Here is a 26,913-nt window from a genome sequence, read left to right on the forward strand (position 1 = left end):
GGCCCTCTTCCTCTCCTTGTCAGTGGTTTAGAGAATCTGGACAGAGCCTGCAAGCATGCCACAGAAAAAACTGAATGGTGATCACTGCGGCTGGAGCTTCTAGGCCACCAGAATGTGCCTGATTTCTTCCCAAATACATAGGGGCTCACTTTACTGCTGAGGGGGAGAAGGGAGGTTACAGATTCAGCATGAAAATAATTTTGTCTCTGCTACCAGAATAAGGTCAGGCCCAGACATAATATTGAGAAGGGGGAGGTAATGGAAGCCCATATCATCTCCATGGAAATAACAAAGCCCTCACCCTTTCTTGGATGAAAGACCTCTCATTCCATGGGGTTGGTGAAAACTGGGCACTTGACTTTGCAAAATGTGCACTAAGATCTGGTCACTGCGGGTAATTTGATCCTAAGACCAAAATCAGGCGGTAGCAAACTCTGGACTTGAACTAGCAAATTCTGGACTTGAACTCAGCCTAACCAGGGGGCCTTAGCAGGGCTCTTCAGCAGGACTGTGCGAGCTGCTGGATGTCCAACAGGGGGTAGTCATCAAAGTGGGGCTAGAAAATGGCAACAGAATGGTGAACAGCCACCCTCCTTTCCTGCAGGAGTAGCCAGATGCAGAGATCTAGTGGGCTCCTCTTCCTAGGGCAGAACGGGAGGGGCCCTGGGGATCATCCAGCCCACCCCTCTTACTTCCCAGGCAGAGGGACTGCGGGCTGGAGAGGGGACGGTCACCTCAGCACTGATTTCTCCTCTCATCGGGAGGCCACCTCCCAGCAGACAGTCAGTGCTGAGAGGGCATCCCCTCCAAGGTCACCCAGCACCCACACCTGGCTGATGAGGGCAGCAGAGATCCTGGAACTCCCCAAGGCCTGGGGAACAGGATGGGCAGCCTTTCAAACGGCTCTCAATCCTCCAAAATGCCAAGAAACCTTGAAACTTCATCCTCCAAGGGCAGCGTTTCCAAACTTTTGTATTTTTAGCAGCAGAAGCCATCCTCCAAACAGACCTTATGCAAAACCTCAAGCTGCAAACAGATCAGGGGGCCACTCTCGCATGTGCAGCCCGGTCCTGACCCCAGGACTCCCCCCACCCCCACCAGCACCCAAGGCTCCTTCCGCAGGGCCCTCCATGGAGCTCAGTCTGCAACGCCAGACTCGGGGCGGCGGCCGGGGGGGAGCTTGTCACCCTGCAGCCGAAGCAGCCAGACAGGGTGAACTCTTCCTTAAGACCCCTGAAAGGTGTGGCTGCTCTCCGAGACCTGGATGACTTCGTTCTCCACCAGAGCCTGGCCGCCCTCCCCATTGAGCTGTCTCATGCGCAGGTTAATGGAGCCGTAGGTCTTCCCAGAGCCCCTGCCGGGGACGAAGGTGGGCCGGCGGTACAGCTCACCCTTGCACAGGGAGACCATCAGCAGGACTGACAAAAGCATGCCGCCCACTGTGAGCAGCCCCAGGCCCGCGATGATGCACCTGTCCAGGTGGGAGCCCAGGCGGGCATAGTACGTCTCCAGGCGTTCCATCTCCCGCGCTGTCACCGTGTCAGGGTTGACACGGGCCTCCCGGGGGATGGCGTATGCTGTCACCACCAGGAGGATCCCGCTCACCAGGAAAACCAGAGCAGAGACGAAGCCATAATCCACCGGGCGGCTCACGGGCTCTAGGCCGGGCCCCTCTTCTGATCGCAGGGATAGATCGTCCCGCTGGGATCGGGGCTGTGAGGGGATGCCCCCCGGGGGGCTAGGGGACCGGCCCAGTCTGGTGTCCCCAGGGTTCTGGAAATGGGTCTCATGCTCCTCTGAGGAAAAGCAGACGTTCTCCACACCTTCCCGGGGCGGAGCCACTGGGCCCAGAGGAGCAGGTCTCCTTGGGATCTGGGGGCCATTACGCAGTGTCTTCAGTTCCAGACCGGGGGGAGATGCCATTAGGAAGGAGGGCCCCCGCTCATCCCTTGGCCCCTTGGCAGCTGGAAGAGAGGAGAGAAAGTCAGTCAAATTTAACACACCTCTACCAAGAGCCTGCTGGCGCCAGACATCACACTGAGGCCAGGAGCAATGTGAGGGTGTCCTGGGCACCGTTCCCACCTAGGGGAGCCAGCCAGGCAGAAGTGAAGATGGGGAATCAGACAATGGAAGAGCAGTGCTATCCCATCCAGGTCAGGATGCTGCTTCACCACTGGCTGGCGCGTGGCTTTGGGCAATTTACTTATCCTCCCTGGGCCTCGGCTCCCTGTCTATGAAGGGACAATAATACTACACCTCCCTACTTAATGGGACTGGTGTCGGAACTGAAATCATCCACATCAAGGACTCAGAACTGTAAGTGCTCAGTTATTATTCAGACAGTGGACATCAGGTGCAGATCCCAGCTCCAAACTGGGGCAGGTGATATGACCTCTCTGGACTCAGTGTTCTCATCTGTTGAATGGGAATAGGCAAAACGCCTCCCTCCAAGGGTTGATGTGAGGATTTCATAAAATAACATAAGGCCTCAGCCAGTTCAATTAATGGACATTGTTGTGATGAAATAAGGGTGACTTCACGCAGGGTGGGGCGTGGGGCAGAGATGATGAAGATGGTGTGAAGACGAAGAGAAGAAAGGGAAGTTTCTAGGAGTTGCTAGCATTTGAGCCGGACCTCAGAGGATGAGTGGGCAATCCCCCCGCAGTGAGCGGAGGTGAAGACATTCTAGAGAGGGGTGCCTCAGACGTCAGCTGGGACCAGTTCCCCAAGGACGCTAGAGGCCAGGCCAAGGAGCCAGGGAGGCTAGGTGTGGGCACAGGGAGTGCTGACATCTGCCTAGGTTTCAGGGAGCTCTCTCAGACTCCTGCGTGGAGCCCATTGGAGAGCCATGAGGTCAAAGCTGAATGCCTTTTATGGAAGTAGAAGATGGGGGGGGGGCACCTGGAGGGGCAGAAGGGGAGCTGAGGATGGGGGACAGAAGGGGGCACTGCTGCTCAAAGAGGAGATATACCACCCAAGCATCCGAACATACACCCACACACACAGACAACACATATGCATTTCTGTCAAAGAATGCCAACTTCAGCCAATGGACCATATTTGGCTCAGAGAAGTTTTACTTTTTTGTTGTTTCTGGTCTGTTCATTTGTTTTTGAAGTAGTTGCCAATATATAAAAAGCAAAAGATTTTACATTTTAAACTTTGGATTCCTGGCTTCTCTTGCAAAATGGAAGAATCTGGCCAACGTAGGTCCTCATTCCCTCACGACCACACTCAGCTGGACTGGATGATGTGTCCTCCCGTAGGCAGATCCAGTGCTGCCCCCGCTCCCAGCTCCCAGTTCAGGCCCCTTCCCCACCTGACCCCACTGCAGAACTCCTTTGTTCCCTGTACACACCGACATCCTGGGGGCACATATATACCCAGGGCTCCAGGCACACAGACCCAAGTCCCCATGCTGCACAGAGACCCCCAGGTACAGAGTGGCTCACACGCCCTGGTGTGCCAACACATATACACATGATTCTAGATGTTTCTCTGCATTGCCATGCCTGAGTTTATCCTCCCGTGCCCTGTGGTTCTGTGTGTGTGTGTGTGTGAGAAAGAGAGAGACAGAGACAGAGACAGAGAGAATGAGAAAGAGAGAAAGAATATGAGCAAATGAAGTGCAATTGAATGGAACAAATGAATGAATGAAACTCAGAGCCCCAGTGCAGGAAGGCACGTTTTTCAATCTTTCTGATCTTCCTTCCAACGTGGACTTTGCAGCAGATACTTCCTCTTAGCACACACAGGGCCTTTCATCTGAGTACAAAGCCTGTTTCCACTTACAACCCATTCCTACCACCACGTCCCTCTTTCCCGAGTTCCAATTTAATAAACGTTTACTGAGCACCCGCCCGCCCTGTGGCAGACTCTCCTGTAACCTTCACCAGCCCCATGAGCAGGAATTACTATCTCTGCTTTACAGACTGTAGCCAAGATCCCCCGGCATGCATGTGGGGGCCAGAAGTTGAACAGTTTCCCTCAGAATTGTTACCACCTACAAACCTGCGGCCCCACCTTCCCCTGAACAGGTGGCGTCATTCCACCCTCCCTCCCTGGCTCTTCCAGCCCCCACTCGTAGACTCTACTTTGTCCCACTGTTTAAGGCCACAGTGAGCAGCTTGAGGGCAGGGATGTGTCTGAGTCCGGACTGGATCCCAGCCCCCTGGCTTGGAACACTGCCAGCGCTCAGGAATGGCTTGGCAACCAGCCCAGGCAGACAATCCCTCCCCAACCCAGGGTGGCGGAACCCAGGGTAGCGGGGTACCTACTCAGAGCCAGGCTCTGCCCAGACTGTTCCCACTTTCCAGTAAATGGAGAGGCGAGATGTGGTGTGCTGGCTGGCTTTTTTACTCTTGGTACCAAACACATTTTCCTGAGTGCCACCACAAACAGGGAGGGGCAGTCGCCATTCCTGCCCAGTGCGTGTCCGGATGTGCCCCTTTCCACCCAGATCTTCAGCATCCTCCACAGAATTCAGCTCCTGGAGTGGTGGAAGAACTCTCCTCCCAGACCAGCATGTTCATGCCTCCATATCCCAAGGAAACTCAGGGCACCCAAATTCTGGGAGCAGGGACCCAAAACTTTTTCTGAGGATGCCAGAGTTAGGAAAGGGGCAGAGAAAAAAAGAGGCCCCCTGTCACCTAGAGTTGTGATGTCTCCCACCCAGATTCAGAGATTCCCAGCAGTTATACAAGGGCATGCCCAGTTACCCCCACACAAGCGGAAACAGACATACTGACGAAGATGCTGGTGGCCACTGCTCACCGCCCCCCTCCCAAGGGTACCGGTAACACTCCGATTTCATCTGCAGTCCAACAGGACCTGCAGGACGCACCCTAGTTCCACATTCACACCCCAGGGACCTTTTCCACAGGCAGCACCCACAGACCTGGGAAGCCACGCAGTATTGACCCACAGATCCGCAGACCACATTGGGACTCACACCCAGGGAAAGGGCAGGGCTGGTCAGCACACGCAGTCAGCTGCCCCCGGGACGGCACCCACCAAGACCCGCCCAGGCCCAGCACCCAGCCCACCCCCCGTGCTCACCAACACGCGGGGAGACACGCACAGCGGCCGCGGGTGAAGCTTCACAAAACCCAGTCGATACACACACGCACGAGTTGTACACAAAGCCTCGGGGCGCGCACATACGCACACGCAGGTCCACGCTGCTAGACCCAAAGTTCCGCGCAGGAAGCCCGGCAGCCCCGCCGCCCGCCGGCCCGCAGCTCACGCCCCCCGCTCCTGCCCTGGGCCGCAGACCCCGCCCGGCCGGGCCAGGCCGGACCGGGCCGGGCGGCGCCGGGGGCAGGGCGGCCAGGCGGCCCAGGGAGGCCCGGCCCCGCACCGACCGGCGTGCGCCCGGGTCCCCTCGCCGCGTGTCCTTCGGCCGGGCCGCGAGGTCAGGCGAGCTCCCCGCGCCCGCCCTCCGCGCCGCGGCCCTCGGCCTCCCGCCAGCCCCCGCCGGCCCCGTCCGCGCGCCTACCTGCGCCGGCCTCCCTCCCCGGCTCCGCGCGCGGAGGCTCCCCGCCGGCCCTCCCGGGGCGCCCGCCCGCCGCCGGTGTCTCCGCTGCGGCGCAGCCCGGGCGCGCGCGGGCCCGGCCGCCGCCGCCTCGCCCTCCCCGGCTCCCGCCCCCTCCGCGGCCCGGCCCGGCCCGGAGCCGCTGCCGAGGCGCACGTACCTGCTCGCGCCGCGCGGGGCTCTACGGCGGCGGCCGCTGGGGGCTCCGGGGAGGGAGGGGCAGGGGCGGGGGCCCGGAGCTCCCGGTGCGACCGATCGAGCTCCGCCCGCGGCCGGCGAGGGCGCCCGGAGAGTTCGCGCGGGGAGGGACCGGGAGGCGGCCGGCGGGCCGGGCGGCGGGCGGGCGGGGGACCGGGCTCCGGGCCCTCCCCGGCCCCGGAGGGCTTATCTGTTCGCCGGCGCCCCGGCTCGGGGAACTGAAGCTCTGAGCCCGCGGGGCTGGGTGCAGGGGCGGGGCGCGGGGGTGGGTGCCGAGGGAGACCCCTCCCCCGCCGTCTGCCTCCCCCCAGCGCCTCCCTGGGGCGCTGCTGCCGCGCACAGCCGGTCACCCCCTCCGCCCAGCTCGCGCAGCCCCGGGTGGGACCCGGGTCCTCTCCCAGGTCCTTGGGTCGGGACGGTCTTCCCAGGCGCGTGCGGCTCCGTGGCTCAAGGGCGCCACCTGAAGGCTGAAGGGAGGCTCCTGGCGAACCCTCCCCCTTCCCTGCTCTTTGTGGGACGGCGGGGCGCAGGCTCCAAGGTAGGAGTTCTCCTGGGGCACGGCCGGTGGCCACACACCGCCGCCCTCCGCCCTCCGCCCTCCCCCCTCCCCGGGGAAGCCTGCCTCGGGCCCCTTCCCTGGGCTGGCCTCTGCGCACACTGTGGCTCTGATCTCTGAAAAGTTATTTTCTCTGCGTGCCAGCGTCCTCGGGGACGGGCCGCTCCCAGAGGACAGGGCCCCTCTCGGATCCCCTAGAGCCCAGCGCAGTGGGCGTGGACGCGCGTGGCTAGGCTCTCGCTGTTTCCTTTACAGGCCCGGATGAAGGTGGAATCAAGTGAAGTGCCCAAAGCCAGAAGGTGACGGGGACATTCCGTCGCTGGCCCGGGACAAGCCCCCAGAGAAGTTCAGTGTGAAGATGATGGAGTTTCCAGGAAGGCGCAGAGGCCAGGTCACTTGCATGTCCTCAGCTGAGTCCTCTCACCTCTGTGAGCCTCAGTGTTCACCTCTGTCAGCGGGATCATGAAAACGAAGGCTCTGGGAGGCTTTCCGAAGGTCAGTCGGGCGTTGGCCACTGAAGGGCAGGCGGATGAGGATGTCCCGTCCTGGCTCCTCTGCCCCCTCATGGGAGAGCCTGACGTGTCCTGCCACAGAGGTCTGTGCAGTCCATGCCAACCAGGACTGCTTGCCTGGAAACTGGGTGCGTTTGCCTTTGAGGCTGGTGTGGTGGAGACCTGGGCGGGACCTTGGGGATGGGGACGCTTCGGTCCCTCCTTCCTGCCTTCAGAGTCCTTGTTCAGGACTTGGCGTGGAAGCTGGCTGTGGCGCCAGACTCCCGTGTGCCTGCCAGCACCGCCCCCGCCGCACCTGCGTGGTCTTGTGCAAAGGGCGCCAGGGCCTCTGGAGCCCAGCTTCTCATCTGTGAAATGGACATAGTAAGGGCTCGGGCGATTGGCTGAGACCTCCCTGTAAGGCACTCACTGTTCCCTCCCACAGTCATGCATAGTCCTGCCTCAGAGCCTTTGCCTGCTGTTCCTTCTTCCTGGGACACTCTTCCGCCTGATAGCCCCAGACCTCACCCCCCTCTTCCTTCGAGTCTTTGGTCAGATGTCACCTTCTCAGAGATACCTTCTCAAACCATCATTTTTTGTTGTTTTTAAGATTTTATTTATTTATTCATGAGAGACACAGAGAGAGGCAGAGACACAGGCAGGGGGAGAAGCAGGCTCCCTGCAGGGATCCCTATGTGGGACTCGATCCCAGGACCCCCGGATCTCGACCTAAGCTGAAGGCAGACCCTCAACCACTGAACAACCCAACCGCTGAGCCATCCAGGTGCCCCCAGACCATCCTTTTAAAACTAGCAGGGCCCGGCACCCTTTAATCCTTAGAGTGACTCTGACTTCTCCATAGCATTTATCAACTCCTGACATTAGCTTATTTCTTTGTTTTGGTCACACCCCGCCCCCACTAAAAAGTAACTACCAAGAGGCAGAAGCTTGGCCTGTTTCCCTTCCTCCTGGATCCCCAGAGACTAGGAAAGGGGCCTACTCATAGTAGGCCCTTAATAAATATTTATAAAATGAAGAATGGGGGGATCCCTGGGTGGCTCAGCGGTTTAGCGCCTGCCTTTGGCCCAGGGCGCAATCCTGGAGTCCCGGGATCGAGTCCCACGTCAGGCTCCCGGCATGAAGCCTGCTTCTTCCTCTGCCTGTGTTTCTGCCTCTCTCTCTCTCTCTATCACAAATAAATAAATAAATAAATAATCTTTTAAAAAAAAAAATAAAAAAAAATAAAATGAAGAATGGAGAAAAGGAGCACGTATTTACTGAGCACCTGTTATATACTGATTAGGTAAACTTCAGCCCTACCCTCAAGATGCTCATATTCTAATGGAAGGAAAGCATGAGAAAATGTAACACTGCTACGGTAGTAAGTGCCACAAAGCAGAAGGACATAGTGCTGTGCCGAGCCTGTGACAGGGTGCTGACCAAGTCCAGGAGATGGAGATGGCTCTCCTGCAGAAACAAGGATTGGGCTAAGGTCCAAAGGATGAATTGCAGCAGTCTGATAAAGAGGGTAGAGAAAAGAGACCTGCCCAGCAGGGGGACTGGCATGCATAAAGGCCCTGGGAGAGGAGAAGGATGGTGTGAGGCTTGGCAGAGCCAGGGCGGTTGCCATGGAGGAACATGGGAGCAGAGGAGGCTGGACTGTCAGGAAGCCAGGTGGCTGTAGGGCTCATAGGCCAGGGAGTTGGTTCTGACCCACAGAGCAGTGGCAGCCACTGATCTATCTGTGTGAGTAAAGGGTTAACAAAACCTCTTCCTCTTTTGCCTGAGAATTTGACCTTTGGTTAACTATCTAGCTCTGTTTCCTTGGAAACAGATAAACATATGTCCACTAGGTTACTAGGCAACATAGCTATGATAAAAATGACCCCTGAGGAAGAGGCTGGAATGATCCACATGGTAATTGATTAGAAGTGGAAATGTCAGGGGCACCTGGGTGGCTCAGTTGGTTAAGCAGTTAGGTGTCTGACTTCTACTCTTGCCAAGATCTCAGAGTCCTGGGATCTAGCACTATGCGGGGCTCACTGCTCAGCAAGGAGTCTGCTTGTCCCTCTCCCTCCCCTTCTGTTCCTTCCTCTGCTTGTGCTCTCTCTGTCTCTCTCAAATAAATTAATAAAATCTGTTTTTTAAAAAAGGGGAGAAATCAGTATGAACTCATGTTTAACTTAATTTAGATGCAGAAGATTACATACAGAAATATTTATAGATATGTGTATGCACACAGGTTCATAGACACACGTAGATTTCCTCTCTCTAGCAGCTCAGAGAGCCTGGACAATGATGCTGCACAGTATCGAGCACACACGGTGCCCAAACTTGGTTTCTAATACCATTCAGCAACACAAGGAACCAGGGAGAAATGGCTGATTCTGGGACGGGAGCAGGACATACATGCTGCTGGAGAGCATGAAGTGCCAGGAAGTAAAGAAGTCCTTCAATACACACACACACACATACACACAATGATGAGGATGTGTCAAAGGACATAAGGAGCACCTAAAAGAGCTTTCAAAAGCTGGACAATTTCGATCAAATAAAATAAAGTATTATTGAATTGTAACCTGAAGTATAACAAATGAAAAAAAAGAGGGGGGAGAAAAGATAAATCTCCCACAAAAAATTCCAAATATATAGATACTCCGTCCCCAAGAAGCGGAATATAACTCCCCAGTTCTGAAGTGTGGGATGAGTATGGTCACTTTCAGGCGTACAGTATGAAGAAGGGATAACTTTACAGAGGAGAAATGTGACAGATACAACTACCTCTGCCACATGATCAAGGTCAACATCAACAGACCGATTATGTTGACAGCCTGTACCCTTGATATGATATCATAAGAATGGCACTTTACCTCTGCAGTCTTCCTCCCCAAATCCACAATCCCAGTCTCATTATGAGATAAACATCAGACAAATACCAATTGACAGACATTATACAAAATGCCTGATCAATTCTCCTCAAAATGGTCAAGGTCATCAAAAACAAGGAATGTCTGAGAAACTGTCACAGCCAAGAGGAACCTAAAAGGATGTGACAACTAAATGTAGTGCAGTATCCCCAGTGGGATCCTGGACAAAAAAAAAGGACATTAGGTAAATACTAAGGAACTCTGGATAAATATGGACTTTGGCTAACAACAATGTATCCATATTGATTCATTGGTTGTAACAAATGTCTTGCGCTAACGTAAGATGTTAATAAGAGAGGAAGCTGGGTGCCAGGTATATAGGAACTCTTGTACTACCTTCCCAATTTTTCTCTAAATTTAAAATTGTTCTAAAATAATTTTTAAAAAAAAAACAAGGATTGAGAAATTGGTAACCTACATCTGGAAGGAATAATAAATACCTGGTAGAAAAATCATACTTTGGGCTTCCTGAGCATGGTGACTCCTGTAACTGGGTAGGTCCAAAGATGTTGGCTCCCTTGGGGCATGAAGCCTTTAAGCTGGGATGGCTCCTGCACCCATTGATGGGATCCCATCTCCTTGCACAAATGCTTTACTCTGCTGGCCAGCAGGAAGGAACCCCACTGAGAGAAGGGCCTGGTGCTAGCATTCATTGAATGCCATGCTAAGGTTCCTGTCCTATATCCTTCAGAGTAGGTCAATGCCAAGTGTGGCTTATGGTCATCTGTTGAGTGTGCATGTGTATTGAACCTGGGAAGACCCCACATGCACACTGCAGTGGGTGATAATCAGGAGAGTGATGTGGTCAGATTTGCATTCTGCAATCATTCTCTCTTTGGCTGCTCCCAGGTGCAAGGGGACAAGAGAAAAAAGAGACCATTTGGGAGACTATTGTGGTCATGTTGGCACGCCACAAGTCTTCAATCAATTTCCTGTTTGTGCATCTATCTGGTGATGTCTGAGTCTGTGAGAGGGAGACAGCATGCATGCTCTTCTAGAATATTAGAGCATCACTTAATTCAGAATTTTTCAAAGAGTAAGGATGCATAACATAATTTTAGGTGTTATAGAGAGAAATGTGCTTTGGTTATATATTGCTGCCTAACACACCACCCCAAAATTTAACAGCTTGAAAGAAAAATCACCATTTATTTGCTCAGTTTTGCTGTTTGGGCTGGGCTTGGCAGGGACAGCTCAATTCTGCTCTACATGGTGTCTGCTGGAGTGGTCCATACTGCTGGGAGTTGGCTGGAAAAGCTCAGACATGGCCATGTATCCAGGACTTTGTTCTCATTGTCAGTCATCAGCTGGGCTTTTCTGTTTTCTTCTACATTCTCTAGGTAATTAGGAAGCTTGGGCTTCCTCACACAATGGTGGTATCAAGGTGGTCAGAGTTTTTGTATGGCACTTGACTTTCCCCAGAGTACAAAAGAAGAAGCTGTTGGAGCTTCCCAAAGCTGGGAGTTGAGGGGCGCCTGGGTGGCTCTGTTGGTTAAGCATCCAACTCTTGATTTTCGCTTAGGTCATGATCTCAGAGTTGTGAGATCAAGCCCCATGTTGGGGGCTCATTGAAGCCCTGTTTGTTGCAAGATCTGCTTAGGATTCTTTATCTCTTAAAAAAAATGCTGGGGGTTGAAACAGATGTAGTATCAGTTCTGCTGCATTCTGTTGCTTTTGTGGAGGTCACAGTTCAGTCCAGATTCAAGGAGGAGGGGTCTACATAAAGATATGAATACCAAGAGGTGTGGATTACTGGGGATGGTAACAGTCTCCCACCCTCTAGAGCATATCTGTATCTATACTCATACACACACACCTCTATGTATATATGTATTCATTTTAATGGCTGGGTATTTATTTTAATATATTTTAGAAAAATATGTAACTAGCCTAAGAAACCAGAGATATCATGGATAACATTGCTTAGAGTGAAAGAGGAAAAAAAAATACAAGTGTCTATAAAATTGGGGCAATGTACTCTACTGGTTTTCTCTAAAATTTACTCTCCTTTTCTCCCACTGGGATAGAACCCTTGATCAGTACCTGGCACAGTGCCCTTGGAATAAGGATTCCATTTCCCCGCCCCTCTTGAAGTTAGGTGTGATCAAGTGGACAGTAAGCCATTAGACTGTCAGAGGAGGTGGGATGTATTGAGTGTTTTTAAAGGAAGGGGATATACTCTCCTCTTCTTTTGTTATTCTTGCTGCCAGGATGCAGACTTGATGGCTGGAGCTTGTGCAGCCATCTTGGACCATGAGTGAAAGCATGTTAGGATGGAGAAGCAACAAAATGGAAGGAATCTGGATCCCAAATGACCATGAAACAACCAGCTTGGGATAGTTTTATTTATGAGAGAAATAAACTCCTCTGTTACATAAGCTACTATTAATTGGGATTTTCTCTCACTCAGAGGAACTATTCCTATCTAATATGGTCAGCTTAAAGACAAATATAAGTAAATCAAAGAAGAGGTGGTGGGCAAAAATTGAGAAAGAGGAACGTGAATGGTTGGAGTTTGAAAAATATAGATCAAAACTGCACCTCTGTGTTCGGAGTGAGGAAAATCTGGAAACAGTGTGTCCAGGAGGGTGATATGAAAACATAACCCAGGTAAGATTGAGGTTTTGCTATGTGAAGGAGGAGGCAGTAAGGAAAGTATTCCTGGAAGAGCTAACAACACTTAAACAGAGATGAAGTAATACTAATGAATTACTTGTGTGTTTATTCAACAAACACTTATATAACCCTCCCCATATGCCAGACACTGTTCTAAGAGCTTTACAAATATTAACCCACTTAATCACCATAACCAGCTTGTCACATAGGTGGCTATTATTCCCATTTTTAAAAAATATTTTGTTTATTTATTCATGAGAGACATAGAGAGGCAGAGAGAGAGGCAGAGGGAGAGGCAGGCTCCCTGCAGGGAACCTGATGTGGGACTCAATCCCGGGACCCCAGGATCACACCCTGAGCCAAAGGCAGATGCTCAACAACTGGGATGCCACCCAGGCATCCCGCTATTATCTCCATTTTAAGATGAAGAAATTGAGGCACAGAGAAGTTAATTATTTGCCCACAGTCAGTATACCACAGACCTCTGATTCAAATCCAAACCTCCGGAGCACCTAGGTCGCTCAATCAGTTAAATGTTTGACTCTTGGTTTCGGCTCAGGACATGACATCAGGGTCATGATCTTATGGTCATGAGATCAAGGTCCGTGACAGGCTTGAGACTCAGCACAGAACCAGCTTGAGATTCTCTTCTCCCTCTCCCTCTACCCCTCTTGCCCATTCCTCTGCTCTGGAGCAAGCTTTCTCTCTCTCTCTCTCCCTCCATCCTTCCCTCTTTCTGTAAAATAAATAAATAAATAAAATCTTCAAAAGAAAAACCCTCAACTCAGTGCTCATAACCACTATGCTGGGTCCCATCATAATTTTCCAAGCACATGTAAAATTTCTGAGTTGTTAACATTATTTCCATTTTTACATTTGGAAAAACTGAATGCCAAAGAGAAAAGAGATTGTCCTATGGCCACATAGAGTTTTAGTAGAAGCGTAACCAGAACCAAGGGCCTCTGACTTCCTGATTGATCCCGGGACCTCAGATAGACCTAAAGTTCCAGGGCTGATCGGCCATATGCCTACTGTCCCCTACCCCATTCACTCTCATCTGTCTCTGGGCATCTTGCCGAGTTCTGGTGTTTGGGTTTGTTCACTTGCTTTATATTTATCCTCCGGCACCAACCTAGCTCATCTGGTTTTCCTGGAGCTCTGATGCTTTTATGGAGTGGCTCTGATATCACGGTAACAGGACATGCTTTGGGGATTTGAGGAAATGAATTGGTGGCATTGCATTCTTCAGGCCCTGGAAGGAGCATCCACACTACCCTACATGCACACCCATCTTCAGCCAGCTCAGCCTGCATTTCTTTCCTCTCTACTGGGTCTGTCTGAAGCTCCCAGCCTTGGAGAATGAAAAACCTGCCTGCTGTGATTTCTCCCTAACCTGGAGAGAGAAAGAAGGGGAATCAAGACTCCTGTCCCCAGGCTCTGCAAAAGCGAGCATCTCCACCTAGCAGCTTTATGAGGACAGGGGCCTTGTCTCCTCTCATCCACGTGCCCTTCTTCCCGGGCCAGCACAGGGTCAATGTACTGGAGGCAGTGGGCTACCTGGATTTAAAGCACCCTTTTGGGAGATGGTGAGTCTAGGAAGAAAGGCGGAGAAGCCTTGATGGAGCACCTGTGTGCCACCAGTCCGTGCTGCACTTCATGTGGGCTATCTCCCCATGACAACTTAGTAACTTGTAGCTCACTCACCAGAGGAGGGAACTGGAGCTCAGATCAATCAGGCCAAGGCACAAACACGTGCCTCAGAGTCACACACCAAAGCCAGCTGAGGTCCAAGACATTCTCCCTACTGTCCCATCCTGTTGCACTAGAGTCTGCACCACCTCATCAGAGGCAGAAGCTACACTTCCCTGACATAGGATGTAGGACTGTGTACTGGATACCTGGACACGGGACAGTTGTGTGTAAGATAGGGTACCTATGTACCATGGAGCCAGCATACCATGTACAGGACACTCACATGCAGCACAGCGTGTGCAGAAAGAGGTGAAAGGGACTCATGTGTACAGGGCACATGAGGATAGGATGTATTATAGGTTCAGTTCCCCCAGAAGTATACCTAAGACAAGAATTTGAGGACAAGTGGCTTATTTGGGAGGCAGTCCCAGGAAGCACTGTAGAGGAGTGGGAAAAATGAGACGGAGAAGGGAAGGCCCCCAACACACTGCAGGGGCATCGATGAGCATGTGACCGCTGTGGGCAACTGGAGGTTGGTCCTGCTAGATTTCTGAGAGTCAAGGGAAGGCAGAGATATACCCACTGACCACTGTTTGTCATTGGTGAGGGCTGCTTCCATACTCCAGTCTGTCTTCCACACAGGTCAAGCATATTTCCTAAGCAGAGAGTCAGTTGCGTTTTGCAGTAGGAGGCCTGGACACATATGGAGAAGGTGCGGGTTGAGGGGATATGGATGGGGCTCTCGCAGCATTTGTTGCAAGATCCAGGAGTGTGAGGCATGCGCTGAGGACCTGCAAGTGCAGAGATGCAGGGCATGAGCAGCAGACAAATGATTGGATCACTGACCTTGCTTGTCTGGGCTGAAGTGGGGGCCTGCTGGAAGGGGATAAACAGCCACAGAAGGAAAAGTGGTGTTGGGCCCCCCAAGCCAGCTGGACCCCATCCTTGTGCTCCCTCTAGTTGGTACGTTACCATGTGCTTGCATGATGAGACAGGAGGCTGGGAGGGCTCAAGGCTGTCACAATGTGGAGGCTTCTCTCTGCTAAACTTCCACCTCATTTGCATTTTGAGAAGTAGGGATGAGGGCAAAGGTGCCCAAGGTACAAGAAGAGATATCACCAAAAGGTGAATAGAACTAAATGTCATCTCTAAGCCCATTTGCCCCATCTAAGAGATGGGAATAACTCTGCCCATGTGCCTTAGGGCAGATCTCTTCTTGCCTCTTGGCTTTCCTCTCTGCCCAGGGAGCATCATGGATGTCCTCTCTCTGCTATGAACTTCACAGAGCTGTTATGAGGAACAGATCTGGTCACAAACAAGAAAACATGTGGAAGAAAACAAAATACACTGGGGCAGGGAGGATTGTGGAAAGGGCCTGAGAGGAGGAAATCAAGAAGCCTGGCCTCTGCTGCTAGCTCTGCTGCTATATTTTTAGGACATTGGCTTGACTCCTATAACAGAGATCCAAAATAATAGTGTTTTCAATAAAACAGAACTTCTTTCTCCCTCATGTTAAGGGAGTTAAGGGTTGGCAGTTAAAGCTGGCATGGTGGCTTCACCAAACACAAGAGACCCAGGTTCCTTCTATCTTGTTGCTCTGCCATCTTCCCCCTCGTGGTCCAAGATGCTGCTTCACCTCCAGCCCTTTGGTCTATGTTCCAATCAGCAGAAGGAGGACAAAGAGAGGGGGAAGGAAACCTCCTCCTTCCTTTTAAGGGCACAACCCAGAAATTGCACACATTTCTGTTCATATCCTATTGGCCAGGGTTTAATCACAGTCACACCTACCTGCAAGGGAGTCTGGGAATGTAGTCTTTTGCCATCTGTTGCCATGAGGCACAACCTGCAATTTTTACCACAGTTGCTAACTTGTGTGGGCAATTCACATCTCCAGTGGACCTATAGTTTTAATTTTTTTTAATTTGCAAATTCATTCATTCACTCATTCATTCATTCATTCGTGAGATATATATACATATATACGCCATGCTTATAGTATAAAGAATGATTTTTTAAAAGATTTTATTTATTTATTCATGAGGGACACACACACACACACAGAAGCAGAGACACAGGCAGAGGGAGCAGCAGGCTCCCTGCAGGGAGCCCGATGTGAGACTCAATCCCAGGATCCCAGGATCACACCGTGAGCCAAAGGCAGATGCTCAACCACTGAGCCACCCAGGCATCCCTAAAGAATGATTTTTGAACCACTTGATTGCTAATGGATCCTCTCTCTAGCTAAACCATAGGTCCCAGAGGTCTGGTGTGAGATCTTTCTTGCTCACTACTAGATATCTGCAACATCCAGTGCAGGGTCTGGCACACAGAAGCCATATTATCAGCTGCCCATGGATGATGAATGGATGACTGTTCTGGCTTTTGTATTTAGTGAGGATATTTTTCCTCACTCAAGGGTTTAAGTATTTCCCTTTTCAGGCCTCCTTGCTCCACCACCCCTTATCCCTGTGTGCCAAGCCTGCTGAGCCTGTGAAATAAAATGTGCTGTGAGCCAGAATCTTGAGAGTGGGATTAAAAATAAATGAAAGTGCATCAAAACAAGTTAACCACAAGAAATGGCTTTCCAGGGTAATTAGGCATCAGTGCTACAGGCCAAGGACAGAGCATCATCCTCTAATTTCCAAGTGCTCCTATCAACACCACTTCTGTGTTGGGCAGAGAACCCACTGGGCCCGCCCAAAAGGACAGCACGTGGCCTGGCTTGAGCCCTTCCATGACCCTCCACACTGGGAGACATCAAGCAAGACCATCCCATGAGGTCAGGGAGGACAGGTTCTAGTTCCAGTCTTGTTGCTCACCTGCTGGGTGGATCCTAGGAAAATCCACACTCCTTTGAGCCTTAGTCTCCTCATCTGTAAAAGTGGTTAATAATAGGCTCTATCTGTTACCAACTATCAAGCATGGAAAACAATGGTACCTACCTCACAGGCAGAAGTTCACAGCACCCTTAGCATCTCCATAATTTTTTCAGTGTTCCAGGCTCAAAGAAATACCAGAGGGTTGTTTATTAAGCATTTAGGTTCAAATAGCTTAATAATAGTTTGCCCAGCATCTGGCAGATGTCACCGTAGCTCCCTCAAAGTTGTAAAATATTTTGCAGGGTCTCTGTGGGTTTTCTGCAGTCCCTCAGGGGACCGGGGCACTTGGTTTGGGAACTGCAACCATAAGGTTTTAAGGATGAAATGGGGTTATGTATGTCAGGGGCTTAACACAATGCCTGGTCTAGAGTAGAAGATCTCAATAAATGTTGGTGGTCCTAAATTATCCTTCCACTCTCATTCTGAAATCATCATCTTTCTAGTTCTTTCTGTGTCTCATATCACTGCCACAGCAATTCTTTCTGCCTCTGATTCCCTCCCTGCCTGCTGCCTTCTCTGTGGGCCCCTCCATACCCAGGTCCCCACCCCAGAACTAACTTCCTTTCTGGTCTAGAATTGGCGCTCCCACTTCTCCACTCCTCCCTGACTCCACACGAATGACAGGATCTCTTTGTAGGTGGAGTGTGCTTCCCTGCCTCATAACTTTGGGCTGGGCCATGTGATTCCTTTTGTCCGGTGGTACATGGCAAAGCAACAGTGTGGAACTCTCGAGTCTAGGCCTTAAGGGGCATTGTGTGGTTCCACTTGCTTTCTTATCCTTTGCCGCTGTCAAGAGAAAAACAAGCTTCCATAGCTCAGTGATGCAGGGAGGACCAGAGGCCCATGGAGCAGGCTCAGACCTGCAGACCTACAGACTATCCCAGTCAACCTACAAACTCAGGAGTAAAAAGAAGTGATTACTGTTTGAAGGTATGGAGTTTGGGAGAGCTTTGTTGCACAGTGTTCTATGACATTCCAACCTCTCCATCTGTGGCAAATGCACCTTCTCTGAGAGAAGATCTGATTAGGTCATTTAGTCACCTCCCAGGACACAGCTCCTTTCACACACTTTCATACCCACAAACCATTCTGTCCTGTCCCATCCATAGATGGCTTCCTCAGGCCAGGGCACTCACCTCTGACCCAGACCATTGCCCTGTAATTACAGGATCATGTGACACACCATCTGTCGACTTGCCTGGAAGAAATCCATTTCTGGCCCCTGTGGTTAGAAGGCATGTGAATGTGGCAGATGAGAGTTCTCAGACCCTCTCTGGTTCTAAAGAGTGACCCCAGAACCAGGAGAAGTTGCACATAAAATTTTCTCTGCATATGGCAGTATGTCTCAGGCTGCGTCATTTTTTAAAAATATTTATTTATTTATTTATTTATTTATTTATTTATTTATTTATTTATGATAGACATAGAGAGAGAGCAGAGATGCAGGAGGAGGGAGAAGCAGGCTCCATGCTGGAGGCCCGACGCGGGACTCAATCCTGGACTCCAGGATTGCACCCTGGGCCAAAGACAAGCACTAAACCGCTGAGCCACCCAGGGATCCCTGGCTGTGTCATTTCTTACAACTCAGTTTGGCAACTATTGTGAGTCTCATTATACCTAAGTCAGAAAGGATGAGGCCCAAGTTCACATAGAAAGTTTGGTAGAGCCAGAGTTGGATCCCAGGTGTCCTGGCTTCCCGCAGGACCACTTTTCCCACCTGGTCCATCACAGCCTTGCCAGGAGCCCCAGGTCCCACTTCCAAACCAGGGGAGCCCCTACCCCTCCCTGATCATTCAGGCTGCACATCCTCACTCCATTGAGTGCCCCTGGAGAGAATTCTGTGCAGCACTTTCCTCCCACCGAATACCAGTTTACCGCCCTAGCTCCTGTACCCACCACCAGAAGTAGTCTGGGACTACTCTAAAGGTACACTCTTTTTTTTCTGTATTTTAGAAACATTTGCTTTCATTTTTACTTCTATAAATTCTATTTAGTTCTTTTTTGAATCCACCTTTTTAAGTTGTCTTTTTCTCTTATATATTTTTTTTATCCCTTCTTGTATGAATTTAATTCTTTCCAAAAATACCTTGTTGTTATCTTCATCTGAAGTTGTTGGGAAAAGAGGCACCTAACCCTGCTGTTGATAGTGTCTGCTGACTCTTGCTTATGGTGGGCAGTTTCCTTGTAATTCTGAATTCTGCATTCATCTGTAGGGGAGCTTTGTCTCTGATCAACTTGTGCAGCCTAGGTTGAGGGCAAGTCCCTCCAAAACCAGTTGAGTTGGTTTTGCTGGTCCCCTCAGCTCTTTATCTGGGATCACCATGTTAATTCTTAGTTTGGGGTTCCTAGTTCATGTGGGCAGAATAAATTATTTTAAATCTTATGTGATAATAGATCCTATTTATTTCCATCATAATATTAATAATGATTAATGGTGATTAATTACTTATTGTTTGTTTCCATCCACTCCAACGTCCTCCAGGAAAGCTGGACCCATGTCTCTCTGATTTGGGGCCACATCCCCAGTGCCTAGAGCAGAACCTGGCACATAATAGATACTCAATAAGTGTTTGTTGAAAGAGACAACTAAAGGGATCCCTGGGTGGCGCAGCGGTTTGGCGCCTGCCTTTGGCCCAGGGTGCGATCCTGGAGACCCGGGATCGAATCCCTCGTCGGGCTCCCGGTGCATGGAGCCTGCTTCTCCCTCTGCCTGTGTCTCTGCCTCTCTCTCTCTCTGTATGACTATCATAAATAAATTAAAAAAAAAAAAAGAAAGAGACAACTAAAAAAAAGAAAAGAAAAAAAAAGAAAGAGACAACTAAAGAATACCCACTTCATAGTGTGTTGTGAAGGATAAACGATGTGTCTGTCGGCCTGTGTTTGCCCAATTAAAAATGAGGTTTTATTGTCTCACATAACAGGCAGATGCTGTCAGTGATTCAGTGACACAGTGGTCTCTAACGTCTCTGCAAGTTTTTTGGCCTTTGTCTCTGGGTTGCAAGATAATTATTGTAGCTCCAGGTATCACATCCATATTCCAGGCTGAAGGAAGGAGAAGTTGGAGTTTAGGGGGAGCTTCACTGACATTTTTCCTTTTATCAGGAAGGTGACTTTCCTAGAAGTCTAACAGCAAATTTTTGCCTTAATCTCCTTTTCTAGAAATGGGTCGCGAGGACACTCAGAAGCTAAGGGACCTGGAAGGTGAACATTTCCCTTTAACTAGATTCTACAGAGAGGTGAGGAAGGAGGAAGGGGATTAAGGACACAGATGCAGTATGTGCCCCAAATGGGGTCATATGTAGTAAAGCCCTTGGAACAAACTAAGCCTTCAGAAAGGGATGCTTATCCTCCTAATTATTAATTTATAACTAATACTATACTAATAGTATATTGATAATTATTATCATTGAAAGCTTTATAGTCACTGTGATCCTATTGGCATCAGACTTTAGACTCCAGAACCACTGGGCCCTGAAGTGCCCATACCCCAGTGGTTTCCCTCCCTCCCTCCTTATTCTGTTCAGAATACTGAAGCCCTTCAAAAAAAAAAAAAAAAACCTACATTTTTCCAGTGTAAGCCACTTCCTGCTCTCATTAACTCTATCCTCAGTGACTTAGCCAGACCCTGCTCCCTGACTGAAGCAGGTAGGAGGCTGTACAATCAAAGGTCCCTCGGGCCCATCACCAGGTCAGTGACAACATCTCCTCCAAGGACACTGAGATGAAAACAGAAGCACCAACCACGAGTCTTGGACAGACCCTGGAGTGGCTGAGAAAGGAGCTGGTAAGGCTTTGCATTTCTTTTTACCTGATGGCCTCACTCCATGTCTTCTCAGGTTCCCTGGGCCCCCTCTTAGGAGCCCTTTGGCTGGGACAGAGGCTGCAGCTCCGGTATAGGCCCAGCAGGCTCCCCCATGATACCAGCCATGCAGCACACCATCGCTGTCTCGGGTGCCGGGATAAGTAGGTCATGGCCTATATAGGAGGAGGCTATGGGTGTGGTGCTGGCCAGATTGGCCTTAGAATTACACCAAATCCTGGGAGTATGCCCAGCTTTGTTGCTGCATAGCCTCTGCCAGTAGCTTTCCCTCCATGAGCCTCAGTTTCCTTATCATAAAATGGGGGTGACAATAGTACCAACATGGCGTGGGTTATTGCAATAGTTTGGGAAGGAGACAGGTGTAATTGACTTAGTGTCTGCTTGGCTATCAAAACCGTGGCCCAGGTAGACATGGAACACACCCACTGTCCTAGCCCAGACTGTCTAGAAAGCAGAAGCCCACACAAGGATTGGGGTACTAACGATTTATTTGGAGATGCAGCCCCAAGCAGAGCAATGAGAGTGAAGGAAACAGGGTGGCAGCAAAGGGTAATGGTATGTGAGGTGATGCACTGTGTCACCAAGCAGGCCATCAGTTTGCAAGGAGCCTCCAGAGGCCCAGCACACTCTCAGCAGCTGGTTTTCCTGGCTTTGGGCTTCTCTGCAGGGGTGGCAAGGGATCTGCACCCTGGGGGAGAGGGGAGAAGACGAACTTTGCCTGCCCAGCTCACTCCTGTCTCCTTCCTGTAGGCATTTACTCACCTAAATTTATGGATTATGTTACTTACTTCCAGCATGGAAGTAAGCCTTGAGTAAGGCTTGAGTAAGCCTTGATGGCTCCTCAAGAAGCCAGGCCTTCTGCCTCTGTGCAGTTTTCTCCAAGTCCAAAAACAGAGGTATGCCCCAAAGCACATGGGGACACCAGCCAAGAGATAGAAAGAAGTTTGGATCCCAATAGGCCAGCTTCTCAGTCAGGGGAGAGACACATGGGACTGTCCAAAAATGATTTTCTGGGTTGCCAGGAAACAGATCAGCTGGGGACCCAAACCTGTTCTCATCCTAATGGAAGAGGCTGACCCAGTGGGGCATCTCATGGGACCAGGAGACTCCAGCTGCAGGAGGGGCAGCTTCTCACGGTCTCCAGGGATCCAGAGGCTGAGCAGGGGCCTTCCCCATGCTCCCCTAAACCCCGGACTCCCACACTGAGTCTTCTTGGTTCCTGAACCCAAAGGGCCAATATCCACCTGATAAGGTACCCCTCTCTCACCACATAAAGAAGGAAAACAAGGCAGGGCTGGTGGAAGCCCACCTGGGTCACAGCCTCCCAAGTCCAAGCAGCTCCCTCCACATGATGCCAAGAGATGGGAGCCTTGAGTCTCCACTTCCTGTTGCCAGACTTGTCAATTTCCCAGTCAAGCCTGTTTTCTCCTCGATCACATGGAATTGACATGATTCCATAAAGGCATCTCAGCGCTTATGCAGCAGGAAGCTGCATTTGACCATCAGGGAAGGATCAGTACTTCATGCAGTGAAGGAACACATTAGTAGCACTGACTACCATAGATGAAAGTCCGGTGCTCTCCCTCCTTTCATGGCCCTCACGTGATGGGGGATCATGGAAGCCCCAAAGGTCTGGTGGGATCTAACAGAGGAGAGAGACCTACAGCCATCTTGTGATGAGCCAGACCAGTCTGATGACTAAGGGGCATTCATTCAGAGGGAGGAAAGAGCTTTCAGTGCAGAACTTGAGCAAACTGAGTCCAGAGCACGCTGGACCTCTTGCCCTGTGAGAGGGGACATCTCCCTCCTGTTGAGGCCAGCTTGCTCAGGGGTTCCGGTCCTCAACTCCAAGGGCATGGAGTCTATCACCTTCCTTACCACTGCTTCCATGCTGGGTGCTGCCCTATGTTCTCACGAGCATGTGCCCAGAACTGGTGCTAAAGGTTGAACAATAAAAATGTGTGGGAGGAAGACCCTAAAATTGAGAAAACACAGACATAATGGTTTCCCAAGAATTTGGGAAGAGGTGTCCCTGTTCCCACTCACACCACAGCCTGGGAAGCCCCAGGGTTCTCAGGAGGTGGCTCTCCTTCCTTCTATCCACTCTCTTGGAAGTGCAGGAAATGGGCCTTATCTTCACACTTGTAGTTTGTCCTGAAAATAAAATACTATTCTAGTGAAGAAGAGAGGCCTATGCACAGGCCGGGGTGGCTCAGCGGTTGAGGGCCTGCCTTTGGCCCAGGGTGTGATGCCGGGGTCCTGGGATGGAGTCCCATAGCGGGCTCCCTGCGTGGATGGAATCTGCTTCTCCCTCTGCCTGTGTCTCTGCCTCTGTGTGTGTCCGTGTGTGCGTGCATGTGTCTCATGACTACCTATTCTAGTGAAGAGATAATGTTAATAATTATCTCTTGGAGAGACAGACAGACAGACAGACAGAAGGGACACTGTTCCCAGTGGTGCCTCTGGGGGAGCAGACTGAGTAGCGGCATGGGGTGGAACAAGTGGGAGGGAATTTAACCACATGCCCTTTCTATAGCTTCTCAATTTTGTATCACGGATAAGAATCACCTAGTCAAAAAAAAAAAAAAAAAAAGAAAGAAAAAGAATTACCTAGTCAGAAAGGTAAGGTTTTAACATCTTCTTATGAGAGTTATACCAACCAGTGCTGGCAAAAGGAGAAATTTTTAGTGTTTACTGAATGCATTTAAAAAGAACATTAGTAAACTCCTTACGAAAGAAAACTGCTGGATTCTCCTATCTGCTTCTGCAAGTAATCAGATATCGTATCATGTGTCATATAGCTTCTGGAAAACTCCACTGTAGGCTCATAAGAGGATGAAAGGGCAGATAATATCTTAGTGTTGTAATGAAAGTCATTTTGACCTCCCCGAACACCTGAAAGAGTTTTTGGGATCCAAGGCTTCCCTGGACCATATGTTGAGAATCACTGTTCCCAAGGACTCCTGCCTGTCTGCAAAGTATACTCACTTTGTTTTATTATGAAGTCACGTGCACCTTAATACCTATAAAGTGATTTGTTTGTTGCAGTGAGAATTAAAGCATACAGTGGAGGTGTAAATAAGAATAACATTTGAGGGGGATCCCTGGGCGACTCAGTGGTTTAGTGCTGCCTTCCACCCAGGGCATGATCCTGGAGTCTCGGGATCGAGTCCCGCATCCGGCTCCCTGCATGGGGCCTGCTTCTCCCTCTGCCTGTGTCTCTGCCTGTGTGTGTGCGTGTGTGTGTCTCATGAATAAATAAATAAAATCTTTTTTAAAAAAAAGAATAACATTTGATAATGATGATGAAGATGATCATAGAACTTGGTGGTCCAGCATTTTAAAGACTTTATTTATTTATGTATTTATTTATTTATTTATTTATGAGATAGAGAGTTTGAGGTGTGGGGGTAGGAGAGGGAGAGAGAATCTCGAGCAGACTCCCTGCTGAGTGCAGAGCAGCATGCAGGGCTCAGCCCTGAGATCATGACCTGAGCCCAAATCAAGAGTCCAAGGCCCAAAACACTGACCACCCTGGCGCCCTGTGCATCTCAGATTTTAGAGCATGGGCTTACTCATTCAGTCCTCCTAAGAGCCTTGAAAGGTACAATTTGCTTTCCATTTTGCAGATGAAGAAACTGAGGGTTGGGTGGACTTGGCTTCTGCAAGGCTGCAGGTTTGTCTCCAATGAGACAGTGATGAGAACAACCTTCCCAGAGAACGCCCAGTCCCCTCACACTGATTCTGTCTCCTAGGCTGAGATGCAAGTGCAAGACCAGAGACTCCTGCTCACACTGAGGCATCTTCACAGCGTCCTGGAGGAGCTGCGTACTGAGAGCGCCCACTGGGAGGATGCCAGGTCCAGCGGAGGAACGTCCCCTATCAGAGCTCGGGCAGGCTCTGAAACCAGGGGCCGCCCTCCCGTCTCTTCCAGGGGGCTTGCCCAGCTCATTCGAGGGGAAGACAGCAGACGAAGCTCCCTCCCTTAGCTGGCCATGCCTGACCCCCGGGGCTTGAACCTCCCACCACTTGTCCAAACTTTGATTGTGATATTGCTGGGACAGAGCCCTGGGAGTCAGGGAGCCGGGGCTCTGGGTTCTTCTCTGCATTCATCCGCCTTGTGTCCCTAAACCCATCACTCAACTTCTCTGCGTCACTGGTTCCTTTTCTGCTGCCCCGCCGGGGTTTTGATGGGACACAAATAAGTTATCAGATGTGGACATGCTTTGAAAACACAAACATGTTACATGGCCTCTGGCAAAGCTCCGAGACATTAATCCTGCCCTCGCGTATCCCCCCACCCCCAGGTGATTGTTAAACAAGAGCTCAATGTGTGTAGTAGATGTTTCCTGTTGCCATGGTGAACAACAGACCCCCCACCCCACCCCATTCACAGTGACTCCACAATTGTTTACTGTCTTCCCAGTAGGTCTGCACTTCCCTCTCTGAAAGCCACAGGCTCCCACCACTCTGGCCAGAGGGATGGGCATGAGACCAGGCCTGGCCAATAAAAACTCACGGTCACCCTCATAACATGATTGGCCCAAAGGGAGGGCATGTGACTCAACAGAACCAATCACAGTCCTTCTCTGGGATCACTCTCTGCATGGTGTTGCTGCTGCATTTGCCTGGCAGGGCCTGCCAATGGCCACGTTCCCCCGCCAGGTGAAGCAGGCATGAGTGCATTAAGGAAAGAAAGAGAGGAAGAGGGAGGGCCACGGAGAGCTGGGCAGAGAGGAAGGGCGCTGGCTGCTTTTAGTCCCTGGTTTCAGGCCCTAGTTCTGTGAGTTACTCCTGCGTTCTTTCCAGTGACGGAAACCAGTAAATGCCACCACCACCACCATCTTCCAGCACACACACCAGTTTGGTTTTGGTTAAGCTGACTTGAGTAGTTTCTCTCAGGTGCAAACAAAACGATCCTGAAGAACACAATCCAGATGTTCAAAGAAGCAAAGAGCAATGCTGTAGAAAAGGGCATTTTGCTCACTCGGGGTTGGCAACAACAGCCTTGCAACCGCAGACTGGGGACTGTGATGTAGCAGAACACTCAGTCATATGGGGTGCTGGGGTCATGACTTCGACAACTTGTATCTGCCCATAGGAGAGACTTTAGCTAGGAGAAAATTTTCAAGGCTTCGTGTTAAGATGATCCAGTTATTGGGAGGACTTTTTATTATTGAAAATCCACTTGCATGCTGTTAGGATACTGTTTTTATGGTTTTGAAAAAGTAAACCCCTGTATACAGAAGCAAAGTGTGTGTGCAGATGTTATCTGTACAATGTTTCTAGTCAGGCTAACCTGGGATTTTAATACAGTCTTTGATAAAATAAAAAAAATACTTGTCTACCAACAGCTGAATGGGTAAACAAACATTTTATGGCATGTTCATAAAATGGAATATTCGTCCACCATAAAAAAGAAGGAAATTCTGACACAAGCTACAACACAGGTGAACCGTGAAGACATGATGTTAAGTGACATGAGCTAGTCACAGAAGGACACTGTATGATTGCGCTTATATATGAGGTACCTCGAGTAGTCAAATCTATAGGGGACAGAGTGGAATGGTGACTGCCAGGAACTTAAGGAGGGGACAGTGGGGAGTTAGTGTCTAAAGGGTACAGAGTTTCAGTTTTGCAAGATAAAAAAGTTCTATGGATAAATGGTGGTGGTGGTATAACTGTGTGAATATACTTGATGCCACTGAACTTCATGCTTAAAGGTGGTTAAAATGGGAGTGCCTGGGTGGCTCAGTCAGTTAAGTGTTTGCCTTCAGCTCAGGTCATGATCCCAACATCCTGGGATTGAGCCCCGAGACACAACGGGCTCCCTGTTTAGTAGGGAGTCTCCCTCTCCCCCCTCCCCCTACCTCCCACTCATTCACTCTCTCTCTCAAATGAATAAAATCTTTTAAAAAATGGTTAAAAAAAGGGATCCCTGGGTGGCGCAGCGGTTTGGCGCCTGCCTTTGGCCCGGGGCGCGATCCTGGAGACCCGGGATCGAATCCCACGTCGGGCTCCCGGTGCATGGAGCCTGCTTCTCCCTCTGCCTGTGTCTCTGCTTCTCTCTCTCTCACTGTGTGCCTATCATAAATAAAATAAAATTTAAAAAAAATTTTAAAAAATGGTTAAAATGGTAATATTTGTGTGATATTTGACCACAACTAAAAATAAATACTTAAAAAAGAATACCTGGGACAC

General features: G+C 50.3%; 2 protein-coding genes across 10 annotated transcripts; one reads left to right on the plus strand and one right to left on the minus strand.

Annotated features, from left to right (window-relative positions):
- Positions 1–954: 954 nt before the first annotated feature.
- TMEM74B (transmembrane protein 74B) lies at positions 955–6,853 on the minus strand. Of its 5 annotated transcripts, none has more exons than XM_072736181.1 (2): positions 6,712–6,853; positions 955–1,964 (listed from the first exon to the last, which is right to left on the minus strand). In XM_072736181.1, the coding sequence occupies exons 1-2, from the start codon at positions 6,851–6,853 to the stop codon at positions 1,225–1,227; spliced, it is 882 nt and encodes a 293-aa protein (XP_072592282.1). In that variant the 3' UTR covers positions 955–1,224. The 5 variants fall into 5 exon arrangements, with proteins under 5 accessions (XP_072592282.1, XP_072592285.1, XP_072592283.1 ...); XM_072736184.1 differs by lacking the exon at positions 6,712–6,853 and adding an exon at positions 5,694–6,005; XM_072736182.1 differs by lacking the exon at positions 6,712–6,853 and adding an exon at positions 5,498–5,613.
- C14H20orf202 (chromosome 14 C20orf202 homolog) lies at positions 6,687–26,837 on the plus strand. 5 transcript variants are annotated; one of them, XM_072736188.1, is made up of 4 exons: positions 6,870–6,927; positions 20,052–20,128; positions 20,503–20,676; positions 24,468–26,837. In XM_072736188.1, exons 3-4 carry the CDS (start codon positions 20,614–20,616, stop codon positions 24,699–24,701), a joined length of 297 nt encoding a protein of 98 aa, XP_072592289.1. In that variant the 5' UTR covers positions 6,870–6,927; positions 20,052–20,128; positions 20,503–20,613; the 3' UTR covers positions 24,702–26,837. The 5 variants fall into 5 exon arrangements, with proteins under 5 accessions (XP_072592293.1, XP_072592290.1, XP_072592292.1 ...); XM_072736190.1 differs by having other exon boundaries at positions 20,052–20,093; XM_072736192.1 differs by lacking the exons at positions 6,870–6,927; positions 20,052–20,128 and adding an exon at positions 6,687–6,782.
- Positions 26,838–26,913: the final 76 nt, after the last annotated feature.

Source organism: Vulpes vulpes, chromosome 14, assembly GCF_048418805.1.
Source record: "Vulpes vulpes isolate BD-2025 chromosome 14, VulVul3, whole genome shotgun sequence".
NCBI lineage: Eukaryota > Metazoa > Chordata > Mammalia > Carnivora > Canidae > Vulpes > Vulpes vulpes.

Coding starts and splice junctions, on each gene's coding strand:
- C14H20orf202 (XM_072736192.1), top strand. CDS start 20,614: ATGAAAACAGAAGCACCAACCACGAGTCTTGGACAGACCCTGGAGTGG. Junction 20,677..24,467: donor AGTGGCTGAGAAAGGAGCTG/GTAAGGCTTTGC, acceptor TCTGTCTCCTAG/GCTGAGATGCAAGTGCAAGA.
- TMEM74B (XM_072736181.1), bottom strand. CDS start 6,853: ATGAGGGGGCAGAGGAGCCAGGACGGGACATCCTCATCCGCCTGCCCT. Junction 1,965..6,711: donor GAACACTGAGGCTCACAGAG/GTGAGAGGACTC, acceptor CCTCTCTTCCAG/CTGCCAAGGGGCCAAGGGAT.